General features: G+C 39.1%; 1 protein-coding gene across 1 annotated transcript in view; it reads left to right on the top strand.

Moving 5' to 3' along the window:
• Positions 1-11,320: 11,320 nt before the first annotated feature.
• ntsr1 (neurotensin receptor 1 (high affinity)) overlaps positions 11,321-17,922 on the top strand; it is a 63,290-nt gene continuing 56,688 nt past the window's right edge. The window contains exon 1 of the mRNA XM_046057614.1: positions 11,321-12,131. Within this exon, the coding sequence (XP_045913570.1) occupies positions 11,469-12,131 (663 nt within the window). The 5' untranslated portion in view covers positions 11,321-11,468. The remainder of the gene's footprint in view (positions 12,132-17,922) is intronic.

Consider the following 17,922-nt stretch of genomic DNA (forward strand, 5'->3'; position numbering starts at 1 on the left):
AAAAAGACACAAATCACTATGGCTGTCTTCATAGAATACAGCCTCTATTTGACAGTTTACGTGTAGCCTGCCAAAACCCTTTCTGTGGCTGAGCGTATGGTAGCCACCAAAGCCAGAATCAGTCTGACGCAGTACATCAAAAATAAGCCAACAAAGTAGGGAATAAAGGTTTTAGTGTTGTGTGATAATAGTGGCTACACAGTGGATTTCAACATTTATACAGGGAAGTCCAACATGGTAAGTAGTAACAGACTTTCATTTGAAGCTGTGATGTCGCTGGTCAGAAAGAAGTTCTTGGTATCTGGATATCACATTTACTTTGATATTTCTTATACCAGACAACTACTCTTCTAGCACCTTTGACATGGGGTGTGGAACCTACAGGGACACAAGAATTAGTGTCCCAAACACCAAAGTTAATGCGTTGACGATGAAATCTCCACAGAGACCAGTAAGTTGAATCAGAAAGGGATATGTGTGCGACACTCTGCACACTGCACACTCAGGGGACATTGTGAAAAGAGTACGCAAATCCAACAGTTTGTACAAGCTGTTGGATGTTCCAGTTCCTACAGCTGCAAAAAAAATTACTTGCTTCATGGGGGTAGTTGACCCGTCAGATAAATTGATTGGCTACTATTCCTCATGGAAAAAAAGCAGGAAGTTGTAGATGACGGTGCTGCACCATTTCATTGACATTGCCATCACAAACAGCGAGGCGTAATAGCTGCACAAGCAACTGTATAGCAGCCAAGAGGCTCCTCTTGCTCATGACACACCAAGCCTTCCAAGAACAGTTGTTGGCAGAGCTGTGTGAGGTGTCCTTAAAACCAGCACAGGAGAGCTACCAACATTTACCTGTTGCCATTTCTAGTACAGTTGGCTCAAAACAAACCCCATACAGGGGCGCAAGAAATGTAGGCTGTGTGGGAAATGCACTCCATTCATGTGTAACGCATGCCAACTGCCCCCTCTGTCATTCTGGACAGGAACTGTCACAAGTCTTATCACAGCTAGGGTTGCCTGTGTATATGTAGGAGTGCCTTTCTGTGTGTTTAAGTCTGATGATGTACAGTCTTTTGTTTGTTTTTTACACAAGTAAAATACCTTATACATGGTTTTTATTTTTAACACTTAACTGTTCAATTCAATTGTTCAAAATTGCTTTCAAAAACAATATGTTATCTGTTTGACTCAACAAATAAAAAAGGACTTCTTTCATGTGTGAGGCATGTGAAGAACCCCTATGCATTATTCAGGACAGGAACTGTCACAAGTGTTATCACAGCCTTTCTACATGTTCAGTTCTGATAATGCACAGTTTTTCAAAGCACTTTATTTACTGTATTGTATAATAGAGTAGTGTTATTGAATATTTTCACCACTTAAAGGTTCAATGCGTAACTTTTAGTGATATCTAGTGGTGAGGGTTGCGAATTACAATGAATTGCACCCCTTATCTGGACTAACATATCAAAGTAAATACAGAACATCTCAAAAACTATCACACGTAGTACATCAAATATGACCACTGACAGATAACAGTCGCACACAGTAACAATGTTTATTTTTAGAAAAACATGTGAGCTTGCTGTTATTCCCCTCCCAGCGTTACCTATAACCTACCTACATAACACATACTACACTGAAAAAAATTCTAAACGCAACACTGTTTTTGCCCCCATTCATCATGAGTTGAACTCAAAGATCTAAGACTTTCGCTATGTACACAAAAGGCCGATTTCTCTGAAATATTGTTCACATAACTGTCAAAATCTGTGTTAGTGAGCACTTCTCCTTTGCCGAGATAATTCATCCACCTCACAAGTGTGGCATATCAAGATGCTGATTAAGATTAAGATATACTTTATTGTCCCTGAGGGGAAATTTGTTTTGGACTCTGAGCCACTCAGCCAGCGCAGCACAAATCGCTTCCTATGTGTGATGGAGATATAGTAACTACATGAAATTAATACATCTACATATTTTAAAGCACAGCGCTGGAGAAAAACTATATGAAATGAATCAAACTAAGTTTTTTTCTACCATGGCAGTAAAGGTTTAGCTGGCTGATCGCTTCCATGCACTAAGCCAATGCTACTGTTTTATTGCAAATTACTGATCAGCTGATTGTCTCGCTAAAATAACCAGCAAAGCCAAACCACACAATGGAGTAGAACTAGGCTACATGAAATTAACTCACCTACATATTTTACACCACTGACGGGAAACACATCACTTCTCTCGGCGATTATGTCCATCTTCCAGCTAAAGCTATCAAACAACAGTTTTCATTTGCATCGCTAAAATCCGATTTTCTTAATTAGCAGAAAACAGACAACTTCAGCGCTGCTTTGAAAACGTTTCTCCCAGAGCATCAGAGCCTTCCATTTGGGAAAATCCACACCACCGTGATTTCTGCCGTCATTTGTCTTTATCTGTCCCAACTCCTGACTCCGCCTGGCTTCATCGTCTGAAGATCCACAGGCTGTCAGCTCATACTAAATAATACGTGTGCTCCTTCATTTGTCCAATTTTCACTTCTCTTCTTACTTCTAATAAAGCAGAAGACTACTCAGAGACTGTTTATTATTATGATGATTTCCTCTTCTTCTTCTTCTTTGTATAAATTCAATGTAGTTTGTCGTTGTCCAGAAACATGGCGACACAACATGGCAACCTCCATGGAAGGGGGGACCCGCGGTTATGTAGATAGAAATGGCTCATTCTAAGGTAATAGAATGAGACTGAGGATTATTGAGACTGTCACTACTAACTATGGTTCGATCACGTCGTCAAGGCCAAATCATATTCCATATGGTGTTGTCGTTCAAAGAACGTTTTGTTCATTTGACCTAATTTTGTATACGATTCAAGAGAAGGAGAAGTCTGAGGGAGTAATTTGTTAATTTTCACGCATGTGTGAATAGTCTTGGACTCTTACGTTCACTCGTCACATGGCAGCTGCATGGGCTCAGTCAGCACAGGAAACAGTATTTATTAGTTTATGACTCTCAACTGTGGGTCTCTGGGTTTGAGTCGTTCATTTGTCACATGAAAGCTCGGCTACTGTGGAGCAGGAATGAATTAATCTTTCACCACTTACATGGGTCCTTTTGTTCATTCAGCAGGCTGAGTTACTGTCAGCGCCAGAGAATGAGAGGCAGGTCGGTTGTCAGGTAACAGTCACAGGACTGACATTATATATCTAATTTGTTAATTATGTGACATTTAATAAAGCATAACGTTATTACAGTGCAGTGATGTTGTGCTATAGTTTTAACAGTAACTTTGCTAGTGTTTACAGCTAACAGCTGATGAGAGTTGTTCTGGGTCCGCTCCACTTCAGTGCCCTGGCAGGGTTCTACTGGGAGCCGAATTAACTCCAAGGTAGTCTCCTCTCCAAAACAAATGGACCCAGTCAATAAAACATTAAAATACAACCACATAGCAACATTAACATTAGCCCTGTGGTGTGTTTACAGCTAACAGCTGATCCAGGTCCGCCAGAGAATGCAACGTAACTTTTCCTTTTTATTTATCAACAGAGCCGTGCTGTTGTTTCACAGCTCTTGACTAAGTGAACAACCTGTCAGTGTTTGAGAGTGATGTGCTCATGTTTGTTTCTCTCTGTCAGCAGAATCCAGACCTGATGTGGCTTATTCTGCGTTGAATTTTAATAAAAGTGTGTTTTATTCATCTAGTCTGTCTACTGTATGAATGAGCACTTTAGAGATATATTGATAGTAATTATGCCTCAGGAGGTAGAGCGGGTTGCCCGTTAATCGGAAGGTCGGCGGTTCAATCCCCGGCTCCTTCCAGGCTGCATGTCATCCAAGTATCCTTGGGCAAGATACTGAACCCTGAATTGCCCCTGGTGGCTGTTTCACCAGTGTATGAATGTGTGTGAATGTTAGTTTCTGTTTGAGCACTTAGGCTCAGTGCATGAATGTGTGTGAATGATGAATGTGATGTAGTGTAAAAGCGCTTTGAGTGGTCGAAAAGACTAGAAAGGTATATACAAATACAGAGCATTTACATTGAAAATTACATACAGTGGGGAGAACAAGTATTTGATACACTGCTGATTTTGCAGGTTTTCCTACTTACAAAGAAAATCTGCACAATCAGCAGTGTATCAAATACTTGTTCTCCCAAATGTACATATGGCTGGTCTGGTTGTATACTCAAAGATTGTGAAAATGGATGGATTTAGCCGGAGTAGTGGCAGTTGAATATTGAAAACATATTTCTGTGGTTTTGACATAGTTTGAATCTGGTTGTGGCCCCATAGGGCTCTAAAGAACAATGACAGAGAAAGATCAAGAGGTGAATTTGTGCATTATACTTTGTCAATTAAAGCAAGCCAGGCAGCCTTCCGTGTTTGAGAACTGCGCTGTTTTTTAATCGCCCACTAGAGGGCTCAGCCTAGTTCAAATGAAAAAAATGACACACAAAAAGATTAGTTCATTTTAATAAACGAGATTTGATGACTCGAGTCTGTCAAAAGAATGACTTTTCCCAATTCAAAATCGGTTACAATGTGCCTCCTTAACCTTAAGACAAACAAGTGCTGTGTCTCAATTCGGGTACTTCCTTGAGTATACTAACATGCAGTACACTGCGTACACTATGTACTTACTTGCTTAGTGCGTAATTTTTGACAGGGTAGTGTTCTTTCAAATCAAACACTGCTGTTCTGCACTAACCGGAAATGACTATCGTAGGATTGTGCAATACCCCCAGCAAAGAGGCCGCCTGCACAGCTCCAAAATAACAGCCAGGCTTTTTCACCCAAAATAAAATGCTCAGAATCGGATTTATTGCCAAGATCAAACTTATAAGTTATTTTCTTTGGTATATTGGTGCATAAATTAATAAAGAATTATATAAAATAAAAGCAATAGAAAGCAAGTATTGTAACCACAACTGTACCATAGACTGTATATAAAAATGGACATAGCGTCCGTGACGTCACCTGTTGGTTTCTGAAGAGCCATTTTTAAGTTCAAAATTGGCAGTGCTGGCCGGCGCCATCTTGGCAGCGCGTCACCGCACGTCACTCCCAGATAACCAAAAATGGGCAAAGAGGTAGAGCAGAGGTGTGTTGCTGAAACCACTCCCCCCTAGCTCAACGTGACTGAATTAGCTCGGGCTAAGGAGCTAATGCTACATGCTACTCTGCGGTGCTGTATGGTGGAGGTTGGAACCTGCGGCCGTGTTGTTACCAGTTTATGGACATTACCAGCTACAGTCAAGGTAGACACCGGAAAATATTAAAATAACTCACATATGTGTCTACTTCACAAGGCTTTAAATTCTTTTTAATATATAAATGGGGTAATGTTATTTTGCAACACTAACGTTAGATTTTGTAGAGACCAACGTTAACAGTTAACTATGAATCAGTTATTAATTACCTTAATTTTACTTAACTTTACAGCTCAAACGAACAATTTCAAGCAAATCAATTAACCCTTTTACATACCATTGGTTATGAGCGGTTACAAGTCATTTATTTGGACGTCACCTCAGTATGTTAACTTACTTGTAATAAATGTAATAAGCTTGCGGAGTCCTTAGTTACATGATGGCAGCTGTATAACTTGTAAAACATTAGCCATGGCTGCTATCACGTTACTTAATTGCTAAACATTGCTGCTGTCGGCCGGGCTGTGTGGGATTATTGTCTGGAATAGGACACTTGAGAGAGAAAGGTACTTTTTATATTTGTCAAAAGATTCTTGTTGAGGTTCTGATGCCTCCACATCTGCTACTCAAAGCTTAAACTTTGAGTCTAAAATAACATTGCTAGTCTTGGCTACTGGACATTTGACAGCGGATAAAAAATTGTCTGTCTTAAAAGGACAACACAAAAACATTTAAAGACTGTCTCCCTTGTTCCATTTTCTCTCACGTATGTGACGTAATAGTGCTATCAACATTAAAACATTAAGGCATCTTTTAGAAGAGCATCTCAAAAAATTAGAATACTGAGGAAAAGTTCATTGTGAGCATCAGAATCAGACAGAGATTAAAGGCTTCAGAAACCTTTGCAGGTGTTTTGAGTTAATTAGCTGATTAGAGAGCTGTTCTCCAGCTGACATTTCTGTATAATTTATAATACAGAAATGTATTTATTCTAAAATTTTAATACATTTTGAGATAGTGGAGTTTTTATTTCCATGAGCTGTAAACCGTAATGATCAAGATAAAAACATAAAGTTTGAAATGCTTCGCTTTGTGTAATGAATCTAGAATATGTCAAAGATTCACTTTTTGAATTTAATTACGTTAGAAAATTAACTTAACACAATATTCTATTCATTAAAGAATCATCTGTATTTACTTTATATTTTTTATCACCTGAAGAATTTATTACACATTTTCCTCCCAGAGTCACACTGTGGATCAGATGTCCCACCTGGTGCCAAAGAGCTGCACAGACCTGGAGTCCTCATTGTGCTGATGGGGTGGACTGACAAGGAAAGGCCTTCTCTCCTTCTGTTTACTTTGACTTTTAAATATTGTCCACAGTCCACAGTCCACACCACAAAACAACCAGCTCACAGCAAAACACAGGCTCCAGGTAAGGATACAAAACAACAATAAAGGTTTATGTGCTGAAGCCCATCAGACCAAACAGGTTCAGATGATGTCAAGTAAGAACAAAGTGAGCATTAGTAAAGCTGGAGAAACACAGAGAAAGTCACTTTAGCTTGCCGGCTAACACCGAGCAGTTGTTAATGTTATCCGGTGCAAAGTTATATCGCTTTCCACATTACTTCACCAACTAACGCCACCCATGTAACTATCCTGTAAGGATGTAACGGCAAAAAGCATATGTGGAGCGAATTGTTTACTAAAGGTAACCTATAGGGATGCAGCCTGGGCAGCCAGCAAACGCTACAGTGGCTCGGACCTGTCGCTGTGTTCTTCGTAACATTCAGTTTATGTTTATTGTGGTTTTACCAATACTCAAGTACAAAGCTTCTCCACCTCTCAGTCGCTGTAACTAACGTGACCCATATAACATAAAACACTGCAACAAATCTGTCACAATAACAAAGAGGAAGAGCCATCCACTATCACTAGTTACAGTAAAGTTACTTACTGCGGTCTAACTATTATAAAGTTTGACACATTCTCATTATAATATCCATTCCAGCTCACTAACCATTTAACTATCATCCAATACATGTAGCTGTGCTGTGAGCCTCCGGTGACAGATTCATAGATAGTAACTACTACTGTAACGTTGCAGTGGGAGTTTACCTGAGTTTCCAGCTCTGTCTGTTCTCCCTGTCTGTCTAGAGCCGCTGTCACTCTGCCTTTTTTCGGGAGTATTGAGTCGATAGGCGGCTTGTTGTGCTGAATGAAAGGTACGGCGCCGGTGTTGATCTGCCTCTGACACGGGAACATTGAAGTAACAGAGCCTGAACCTATGGCCTGAACATGTCTGGAGAAAAGCCACAGCCTGTATGCTGGTGTTCCTGCGTTTATTGTGGTATTTCTGTATGAATACAGAATACCTATCACTTTGCATTGTGGTAAATGTTGGAATGTTCTGTTTACTGTGTTGATCCGATCTTAAAACAAACCAAAACAAAATGTGTATGTGCTGAACAAGAGAAGACAATACAAATAAATTAATATACCCTATTTTTATTTTTTTATTATTATTTTGGAACCACAGTGATGAACAAAAATTAGAACAGTAAAGTGTGTTGTTTCTGTTTGTAAGTAAAATAGCTTTTGGCTCATTACCCTTTCATTCTGGGTTTTTCTTTCAGATGTACATTATAGTATATTAACTGTATATGTACTGAACCAGGCATTCAGATTAGATAGATCTTCAGTCTTTTGACCAAAGAACCATTTGTTTTACATTGCTTCTGTCAGGTAAAAACCTTTTGCTCGCTGCTTAGTTCATGAATGTTTTTCTGCCATTTATATTTCACGGTGCTAGATTAATTTTTAATCTTGTTTCAAACCCTAACAACAGCCCATCTGCTGAAAAATAAACTTTCCTTTATTTCCTGAAGAAAATACAAATTTGGGGTGAAGTTTATTTATTTAACACTACTGAAATGTTTGTTTCCCAAACACGCAGAAAGGCACATACAGAGAATAGATGCACACTTAACCTTAAAACTGTATGACTTTCGTGTTGACTGACTAGGTTGCTTACACCAAGTTAGCTCCTGATACACAAGAGACAACTTTAAATGTGTACAGATTCCACAGTTGATTTAGAGTTTAGAGTGCCACACCTGTCAGCTAAGAACAGGAAACTGAGGCTAAAATTCACACAGGCTCACCAAAATTGGACAATATAAGATTGGAAAAACGTTGCCTGGTCTGATCACTCAATTTCAGCTACAACATTCAGATGGAAGGGTCAGAATTTGGCGTAAACAACATAAAAGCATGGATCCGTCCTGTCTTGTATCAATGGTTCAGGCTGGTGGTGGTGGTGTAATAGTGTGGGGGATATTTTCTTGACACACTTTGAGCCCCTTGTGCCAACTGAGCATCGTTTAAAAGCGACAGCCTACCTGAGTATTGTTGCTGAGTACGTCCATCCCTTATGACCACAGTGTACCCATCTCCTGATGGCTACTTCCTGCAGGATAATGCACCACATCACAAAGCTCAAATCATCTCAAACTGGTTTCTAGAACATGACAGTGAGTTCACTGTACTCCAAAGGCCTCCACAGTCACCACATCTCAATCCAATAGAGCACCTTGGGATGATTCGCATCATGGATGTGCAGCCGACAAATCTGCAGCAACTGTGTGATGTCATCATAATAAAAAAGTTACCATCATCAACAGGCCTTTATAGGAATTATGTTATGGTTCATCATAGAATACACATTCTGCAGCATTAGCTATACGCTAAACATCCAGATGAACAGTTTATTATCTTCTAACATGCTGGTTTTAAAATGTCACTCTCGGTATAATCCTGAAAAACAGGAAATGTAAGATGATCACATAAATGTGCGATCATCCTTAAAACAGAAATATACAGAGTTGATACTGAAATTCAGCAATATATACAAACAGCTGACAATCCAGCTGATAAGAGTTATAACTCTGTTAGAGAGAAACAAATGGCCTAAATCACTGAACTTTTCATTTTCGAGTTTTCGAGTTTTCTTTTGTGTTTGCCTGTATGATATGTATCAGACATAACCGACAGCGTTGTTTATTCAGTTTCTTTCCTCTTGTTGCTTTTCTCATGCCCATTCAAACATCATTATTTTATATTGCATTAATTAATTAAATCCAACAATTATTTTAGTGCAAGTTAACAGTTTTTATTATCATTATTATTTATTACAGCCAGCAAATCACCCACCCAAACAAGCAGCGGAGGGAGGCTTCGGCAGACTACGCTGGATGCAGTGAGTGGGAGAAGTAGATAAATAAAAGCAATCAAATGCCATAGCAAAGTAGATTGTACACACTGCATGCTGATTAGTATTGGGGAAGATGTCGGTCTTAGGAACGTTCTTAAAATCAGAACATAGTTGCTTGGCCCCACGAGGTATTCTGCTCCGATGATCAGAAAGAGAGACGAGCGCTCCACTAGTAAACGGCAGGTGCTCTATGGATAGTAACCATGGCAACGGCTTCTGTGCGCTAAACAGCTGTAGCCTATTTAACTTTACTTAAAATTATACATAACTTTACCTGATAGGTCTTCATCTAGTTTTGCGGGGATGCCATGCGAATTCCCTCCTGTTGTTGTCTTATTTAGTTAACCCTTATGCAGGCAGAAGTGGAAAATGAGTTGTAAAAAATATCATAATGTTATGATTTATGTTATTTGCAACCAAGTAAAACATTTCCAAAAAAATGTTTTTAATATTACGTTTATTTCAGATTTTACCAAAATTATCTTTTGTGCGTATCTGTTGATTTTCACTGGAAAATACAAAAAGAAACTAGCGACACAAAAAAGAGTTGATTTTATTAAGCTACTTAGTCTTTAATTCTGAAAATTAAAATTTATTTAGCCATATGATTCCAGTTCATTATTCACTTCTGCCAGGAAATGATCAAGACAGACTCTCACAAGCATCAACACATCATGTTTGTTTCTGCAAAATGATGCAGAATGCATGGCAAATAATCAGATCATGAGTTCTTAATATCTAAAAAAGATATTGGTTGACCTAGATTATCACTAAAATCTAAAGGGAAAAGATCATAAACAGCTAACTCTTCAATTGACTTGAAAGGGAAAATAAATCCAATGTGTGAATTTATTTGTGTCTTCTCACCTAACTGTCCTCCACCTCACTGACCCCTTAGATGAGATAAGGAAAAAAACGTTGATAAAAAAGACATCCCGTCTCACAGTAAACATCATAATTACAGGTACTACAGAGTTACAGTACAGTACAACCAATTATTCTTAACTGTAACTGTGAACTGGCCTGACAGTTATAATAAGTAATGCTATATGTTTTCTTCTTTTTGTGACATCCTGTCAGCCAAACACATTTGACTCTGTAAGAGACACTGGCTCTGGGGCCAAAGACATTTCTTATTTAAGTATAAGGGCTTTTCCTCACAGTCTAAAGAATATCACCAGCTTGTTGATGCCAAGGAGAATCCTTCAGGAGAGAAACAGTGTTATACTGCAGCACATAACCGCCCACATGCTTTAATGTGTTACAATACGTGTGTGCCCATACATGTAACACACATGATAAATAATGAGCTCCATTAAAATTATTGAATGCATAACAGCACATTCACTTCTTGAGATGTACCGCTGTGTGTAAAGAGGTGTGTGTGTGCATGTGTGTGTGTGTTTGTGTGTGTCAGATAGAGGAGGCATGTTTTGCTACATTGGTCTCAGCAGTGGCAGATGTTGTGAAGTAACCATTAGATAGCTAACATTTCCTCTCTGCCTGCCCAGTGATAAAATTTCTCCACTGAGACTGGATCATTACTGAAGACACAATCCTAACTGATTCCTCTAACACAATCAGATACACTCTAGCGGGGTGTCCAGCTGTCACCTAACATTATTTATTAGCACTTTTGTGTCTGAGTAAGAGATGAGGAACGAATCTCATGCACACACATTCAGTAAGGGAGAAATAGAGTTCTGGTTGACAGTGGCACATACAAAACAAAAAGTGTTTCTCAGAAAGTGTACTTAAAATTAAATGCCCTTTTCAAGTGACTGGTCCTTAACGTTATTTTAGGTTTCCAAGGTGAAACACGAACGGACAAAATGGCAAGGGCTCCTCTCACTGAATAGCTGTGCGTCATCGCAGCAGATGGAGCACGCCTCCTGTCATCCCAAATATAAAAGCTGCTCTCTGACTTTCAAGAGACTGAACCCGTTTTACTCCGATAGAACATGCCTGAAAACCCAACAAATGACTCCGTTTAAACAATCATACTTTCTGTGTCCACGGTGTCAGACATAGAGGCATTATGGACTTTATAAACTCCACGCTGTTAGGGCGCGACTTGGGCGAGCTAGCGCAGCGACTTTTGGGGAATAACTCACAGTTTCCATTTCAGAACACCACCGCCGCTTCCAACACGGAGGAGGAAGACTTGGAAGTCAACACGGACGTTTACTCCAGGGTGATAGTCACAGTCATCTACATGGCCTTGTTCGCTGTCGGCTCTTTGGGGAACTCCATCACACTGTACACCCTGCTGACCAAAAAGACTCTGCAGAACCTCCAGAGCACCGTGCACTATCACCTGGCTAGCCTCGCTGTCTCCGACCTGCTGATCCTCGTCCTCTCCATGCCCATCGAGCTCTACAACTTCATCTGGTTCCACCACCCGTGGGTGTTCGGGGACGCCGTCTGCAGGGGTTACTACTTCCTCCGGGACAGCTGCTCGTACGCCACCGCGCTCAACATCGCCAGCCTGAGCGTGGAGCGCTACATGGCCATTTGCCACCCGTTCAAAGCCAAGAGCATCATGTCCCGCAGCCGCACCAAGAAGCTCATCAGCGCCATGTGGCTCGCGTCCTTCGCTCTTGCCACGCCGATGCTCTTCATCATGGGCCAGGTGATGCGTAAAGGCGAGAAGATATGCACCGCGATCGTCTCCCCTGTCACCATTAAGACAGTGCTTCAGGTGGGTGTCGGAAACGTGTTTTATCGCTGTTTTGTGTATTTGCTTTGCCCGCAGACGTTTTCCATAGTTGCTCTTTACACATCAGGTGTAAAATATTAATATGACTCTGGAGTTTCCAGCTTTAAGTAGTGCATGAGTTTGGTGTAAGTGCTGTTTTTTCTATACAGTGTACATACATGTGTGCCCAACACGTTTTACGCACAGATGTGTTTCCAAAATTACCCTTTGTGCGTATCTGTTGATTTTCACTGGTAAACACAAAAAGAAACTAGCCGACACAAAAAAGACGTTGATTTTATTAAGCTACTTAGACTTTAATTCTGAATATTAAAATTTATTTAGCCATAGGGTTGTCAGTGATTCCAGTTAATTATTCATTTCTGCCAGGAAATGATCAAGGCAGACTCTCACAAACATCAACACATGATGCTTGTTTCTGCAAAATGATGCAGAATGCATGGAAAATAATCAGATCATGAGTTCTTAATATCTAAAAAAAAAAATATTGGTTAACCTAGATTATCACTAAAATCTGAAGGGAAAAGATCATGAACAGCTACTAAAAAGATGAGTAAACTCAAAGCAGCATGGAGGGTGCAACAGATGTGATGTATTCTGAATCCAAAATTTGATTTGACAACACTGACCATTGTTCTGAAGGTTTTTCCAGAACGCTCAAAGACCCGTCTAACCATCTAGATGAAGTTTACAAAGTTCTGACTCGGTTTGCTAATCCAAACAAAGATGGTAGTCAGAAATTACATACCTCCTCCCTCAGTTTGTACAGTGTGAGGTCTTAGAAATGAGTAGGCCAATTTCCCTGGCTTTGATTAAAATGCACATACTTGACTCAGAAGTGTTGTGATTTGTGTTTTGAGAGAATTGGAAATGATTAGGGGAGGGATATTGTGTAGCTAAGAGACACTTGGCATTAGACAAAAGCAAAAGTGAATGTGACATCAGCTGGTACGTATCCAGTGAGTGTCTTAAGCTTTTGTGTAATCATCATGATCAACATCATCACTATCATCAGCTGCAGTGTCTGCTGTGTCTGGTTTTACTCTCTCCTGCTTTTCTACACCACACAGCTCTCATCTGTTCTTCTTGTCTTTTGTTTGTCCGTCTCATCTTCCTTCTGTGTCTTTTAACTCCTCTATTCATCACTCCTGCGCCACAAAAACTAACTGAAGCAGTGCCAAGGCTAACAATTGTCATCTTCCGATGCATTCATGAGCCAGGCAACAGCAAATAGTCTGCATCAGTGTAGAAACATTTTCCCACACAAGAGGTCTTACAATATGGAAATCAAATACAAGTGTTATCGTTTCCACTTAATGTAAAGAGCAGGACAATAAATAATTTGGGACAGTTGAGTCTAGTGACATAATGATGTACACTGAAAAGGAGGAAACAATCAAATTGCTCCAATAACATCGTTTCGAGTGTGCAGATTTGTGAATATACTGTGTGGTGCATGTGTAGAAAATCACATATAAGCTGGTTCAGTATGCGCCCTGCTGCTATGGAGGGTTTGCCTGTTTTGACAACACTGAATGACACCCAGTGGAGAGAAGGTGTGTGTGAGAAAAGTCAAGTGAAAAAGGGAAAGATGAGGATGTCAGAGGGAGGAGAAGAAAACTGAAGTGAAAGGGGAAGATGAGGAAGTCAGAGAGCGAGGGGGGAGAAGAAGTGGGCTGGTCACTGTGTAGATTAATAGGAGCATCGTACTAACACTGCCTGGGTTAGAAGTTCAATACCCCCTGCAGTTCGCCAGCAGGCTTAAATTCATCTGCAGTGCTGTGAGAGAAACTGTACTCAAAATGCATAAATAATGCAGAACATCTGAACACTATTTTAACTTCTTAAAACCTTTAAAGGCTGACTCTCTTGGGTTGCAAAATGTATTTCAGTTACACTCTTAAGATTTCAGTCCTGGCTGATTTGGTGACAGCCCCCTGGTTACTGGTGGTAACAACAACTCAGAATTATGGGGGCAGCAAACACTGTTTAATCAGCTACTTTGTCAGAAATACATCAGAAGAGGAGCTGGTGTATCTGTTTACAGTGCAGCCAAGTATACTTACACTGTTTAAATAAAGCAGTTTGTCAATCTTTTTTTTAAATCTTGCCATGAGCAACTGTGGTCTGATGCTGCAAGTGGTTTTCCACACAACAGTGGAGCACAGTGGAGTTGGTCATCTTGCTGCTCACTGTGGTTGCTCCTTCTTGTTCTATTACTCCCTGCAATATTTAAAATATATAAAATACAGAATATCACTTATCTTCTTTTGCATTTTTTAAGAAAGATTGCAGTCGGTCAGCTGAAGAACTGCCAACCATATTGACTTTATGAAAAGGATTATAACTGGAAAATACAGACACTACATATCTGTATCTTCGTAAAGCTGTGTCTTTCAATCTGCCTGCATATGATCAAAAAAGTATATTTTATCTTATCTGTGTGATTTACTGGTGCTGTGATTAATTGTTATCATTTATTCAACCAAGAGCATTTTGTTAATCAGTTAATCTTAACAAATTCTTTCATGCAAAATGGAAAGAATTCACAATGAATAAGACATCTAACGATGCCACCCTGTGCTCTGCAGTGTTGGGCAGTAATAATAATAATAATAATAATAATAATAATAATAATGATGATAATATTATAGCAATGATTCTTGGGCAGTCCAGGTAACATTACTATAACATTACTTTTCCAAGGAACAGGTAGGCAAGGGATTACTAACAGTAGTGTTATTACAGTTATTAATCCAAGTAACGCTGTGTTACCAGAACGCCATTTTGTTGTTCTTGACGTGAATGCGCGACTGCCGGACATTACGTTGTTAAAGTCGGCAGCTAGCCAAAAAGCTAAAGGAAGAATGGAGAACCAGAGAGATAAGAGTTCTTTTGACAGCTGTAAGCATTGCCATTGTGTGTCACAGTCTAAGGTCCAAAGAACATTTTCGTCCATTGTAAATATATGCAACCAACATAAAGCTTTAGACTGCGAACAATTCTGCATCTAATTTAATGAAGCATCTGCTAAAGCATTTTATAGAATGAATGAATAATGAATGAATAATCAGTTGATTGAGAATATAACTGGTAGATTAATTGATGATGAATAAATGAAAATAATCCTTATATGTGGCCCTAGTCTAATTATGGTATCATACCATGGATAAAATGACTATGGTACAATTTTGGGGTACTTTTACTTTACTGAGTATGTCCATTTTGTGCTTCTGATGTTTGTAGTGCACTACATTTAAGTGGAAAATATTGTTCTTTTAAACCATTACATTTATTTGACAGTTGTAGAAGTTTTTACACACTACACACACTTCAAAAAAAAAAGTATTTTTTGTTTATTATTGACTCAACAAGAGAAAAATATCAGCACCGTGAAATACTTTCAGTCAGTTTCCAGTAGATATCAACTGGTGTCATGAATTAGAATCTAGAATCAAGAGTCAAGTGTCATTTGTCTTGTGTAAAATATCTGTCCCCCAATCATCCTGTCTTCACTTTCTTCTGAACATAAACAAACCAGTTTTATTTCAACACGTTGATTTTGATGTAGAACTGAACTAACCAGGACTAGTTACCAAAATCCACTACTACAGAAAGAAGATGTAAAGTGGGAAGTGAAATCTCACACCTGTGTGCGTCTTAAATGTATTCATACTGACATGTATGGATTTTATTTGGTATTCTCATTATTATTATTTTATATATATATATATATATATATATATATATATATATTTACTCATGCTCCCCAAATAACCTCTCAGTTGCTGAACAGTGCATAAAGATAATTTCACTGGTCAATGCCATAGTTATCCACTGGTCACTGGTATGCAATCGTTGTCCATTTTTCATTGCTGTATTCATAACACTGATGGCTACATTTATCCATTAATTTGTGTATCTAGTAGTTATTAGTTGTGTATGTAATAAATGTTTCACATATAAAGTCATTGCTTCTCATTTTCTGTACTTTATCTGTTTTATTTATTAGCCAGTTTTTTTACATTATCTCTTGACTGATCCAGAGACACGGCTTAGTGTTAAACCAAGCTAAATTAGAGCTACATGTTAATGGCTGAGAATATTGAATAAATTGCTGCTTCTTCAATACGAATTTACTACACTTTGAGTTTGTTTGCTGTGCTGGAGTGGCCTCATGCTATGCAGGAGTCTCTACTTGGGTTGTACAGGGTCATGTTGTTGTGCAGGAGGATGAGTTTGAATTGCAAAACCGAGTGATTCATCCAGAGAAGGACTTTCCTTCCTCCTGTTAGACACAGGTATTTGTGTTTGACTATTTGAAAACTGTTTACATCTTCATGATGGGCTAGGAGAATTTTTCATATTAGCATTTTAATAAATGTTCTCATTGTTAGAGCTTGTGAGTTCTGTATGTTTGATATATATATGTATATACTAGGATTGGACGATCGTCTGTATTTTCATATCATCTGATCATGGCTACTTGAGATCACCGATTGGCGATCTGATCGCCGGGGGGCGGTGTTACGTTGCAGCAAGTACAGTGAAATGCTAGCATGGAAGAAAAAGGCCTATTAGCTTTAAGAGAAACCACCAGAAACATCTGTAAAAGCACAGTACAGTGGTTTCACACAGAATTACCGTGTAACTGTGGCGCCGCGCACATGCGGCGTGGAGAAGGAGGGTGCAATTGGCTATGTACTTCGACAACCCAGTTGTATTCTAACGTTAACATATCTGTCTCTGACATTGACAGCGTTGTGTTAAGAAAATAGAAAGACTAACTTCTCAGAGTTAACTTCAATGCATTAGGTTTTCTATAAACACACGGCTCCGTGTCAATGTGTTTGTGTGTGTGTGAGAGAGAGAGAGAGAGAGAGAGAGAGAGCAAGCGGAGGTGCTGTGTGAATATATGTGCAGCGCACAGCCACACAGTGAATTATTATTTTACTCATTAAATAGTATGTGGCGGTCAGCATTGATATTGAGGCTTGTAGTGTCGCCACAAATAAATCAGTGAATGGGAAACACTGCAGAGTGGTGCAGATTCTAGAGACTGCTTTTATGTCATCATTATGTCATAGTTCTGACAGCAAGTTAGTAGAGTTAGTGTATGAAAAACCATTTGCTGATCTTCCCTTCAATCGTTGATAAGCGATCCAATCGCCAAATGGACCGACCCTATATATATCAGACAGTTTGAAACTGTAAGGTGACCTTTTTCAGTTTTAAAAAGTATATATTTCTAAGTGGTTTTGCGAGGTGTTTGAGGCTACAGGATTTTAGGACTAACAAGCCACACACACACATGCAGTAATTATAAACCCATACATCACACACACATATAAACTATATCACTATACCATACACTATACTCACTAGACACAGCCTCCCCAGCTGTACTGCTAGGCACTTAATAACAACCTTTGACATGCACACAGGTATAGCACAATTCTACTGTTTATGTATATGTTTTTATTTCCCACTTGGCAATGTAAATATCTGTTTCCCATGCCAATAAAGCCCCACTGAATTGAATTAACTACAGCAGAGTAAATTTGCTGGCAACCATTATAGCCAGTGAAATCAACATTTGACTGACTCAAACCTTTAGTTGCTACAGCTTGTTCAGACACTGTAAATGATGTAACATACGATTAAAATTGCATCTCTTTTGTTTTTTAAAAGAAGATTGCATTCTTTCAAATTTTTATTTTGATGTTAAAACTGTTACGACCTGTGGGGTGTTGTGTTTGTGTGTTTTTCCTCT

Source organism: Micropterus dolomieu, linkage group LG08 (assembly GCF_021292245.1).
Source record: "Micropterus dolomieu isolate WLL.071019.BEF.003 ecotype Adirondacks linkage group LG08, ASM2129224v1, whole genome shotgun sequence".
NCBI lineage: Eukaryota > Metazoa > Chordata > Actinopteri > Centrarchiformes > Centrarchidae > Micropterus > Micropterus dolomieu.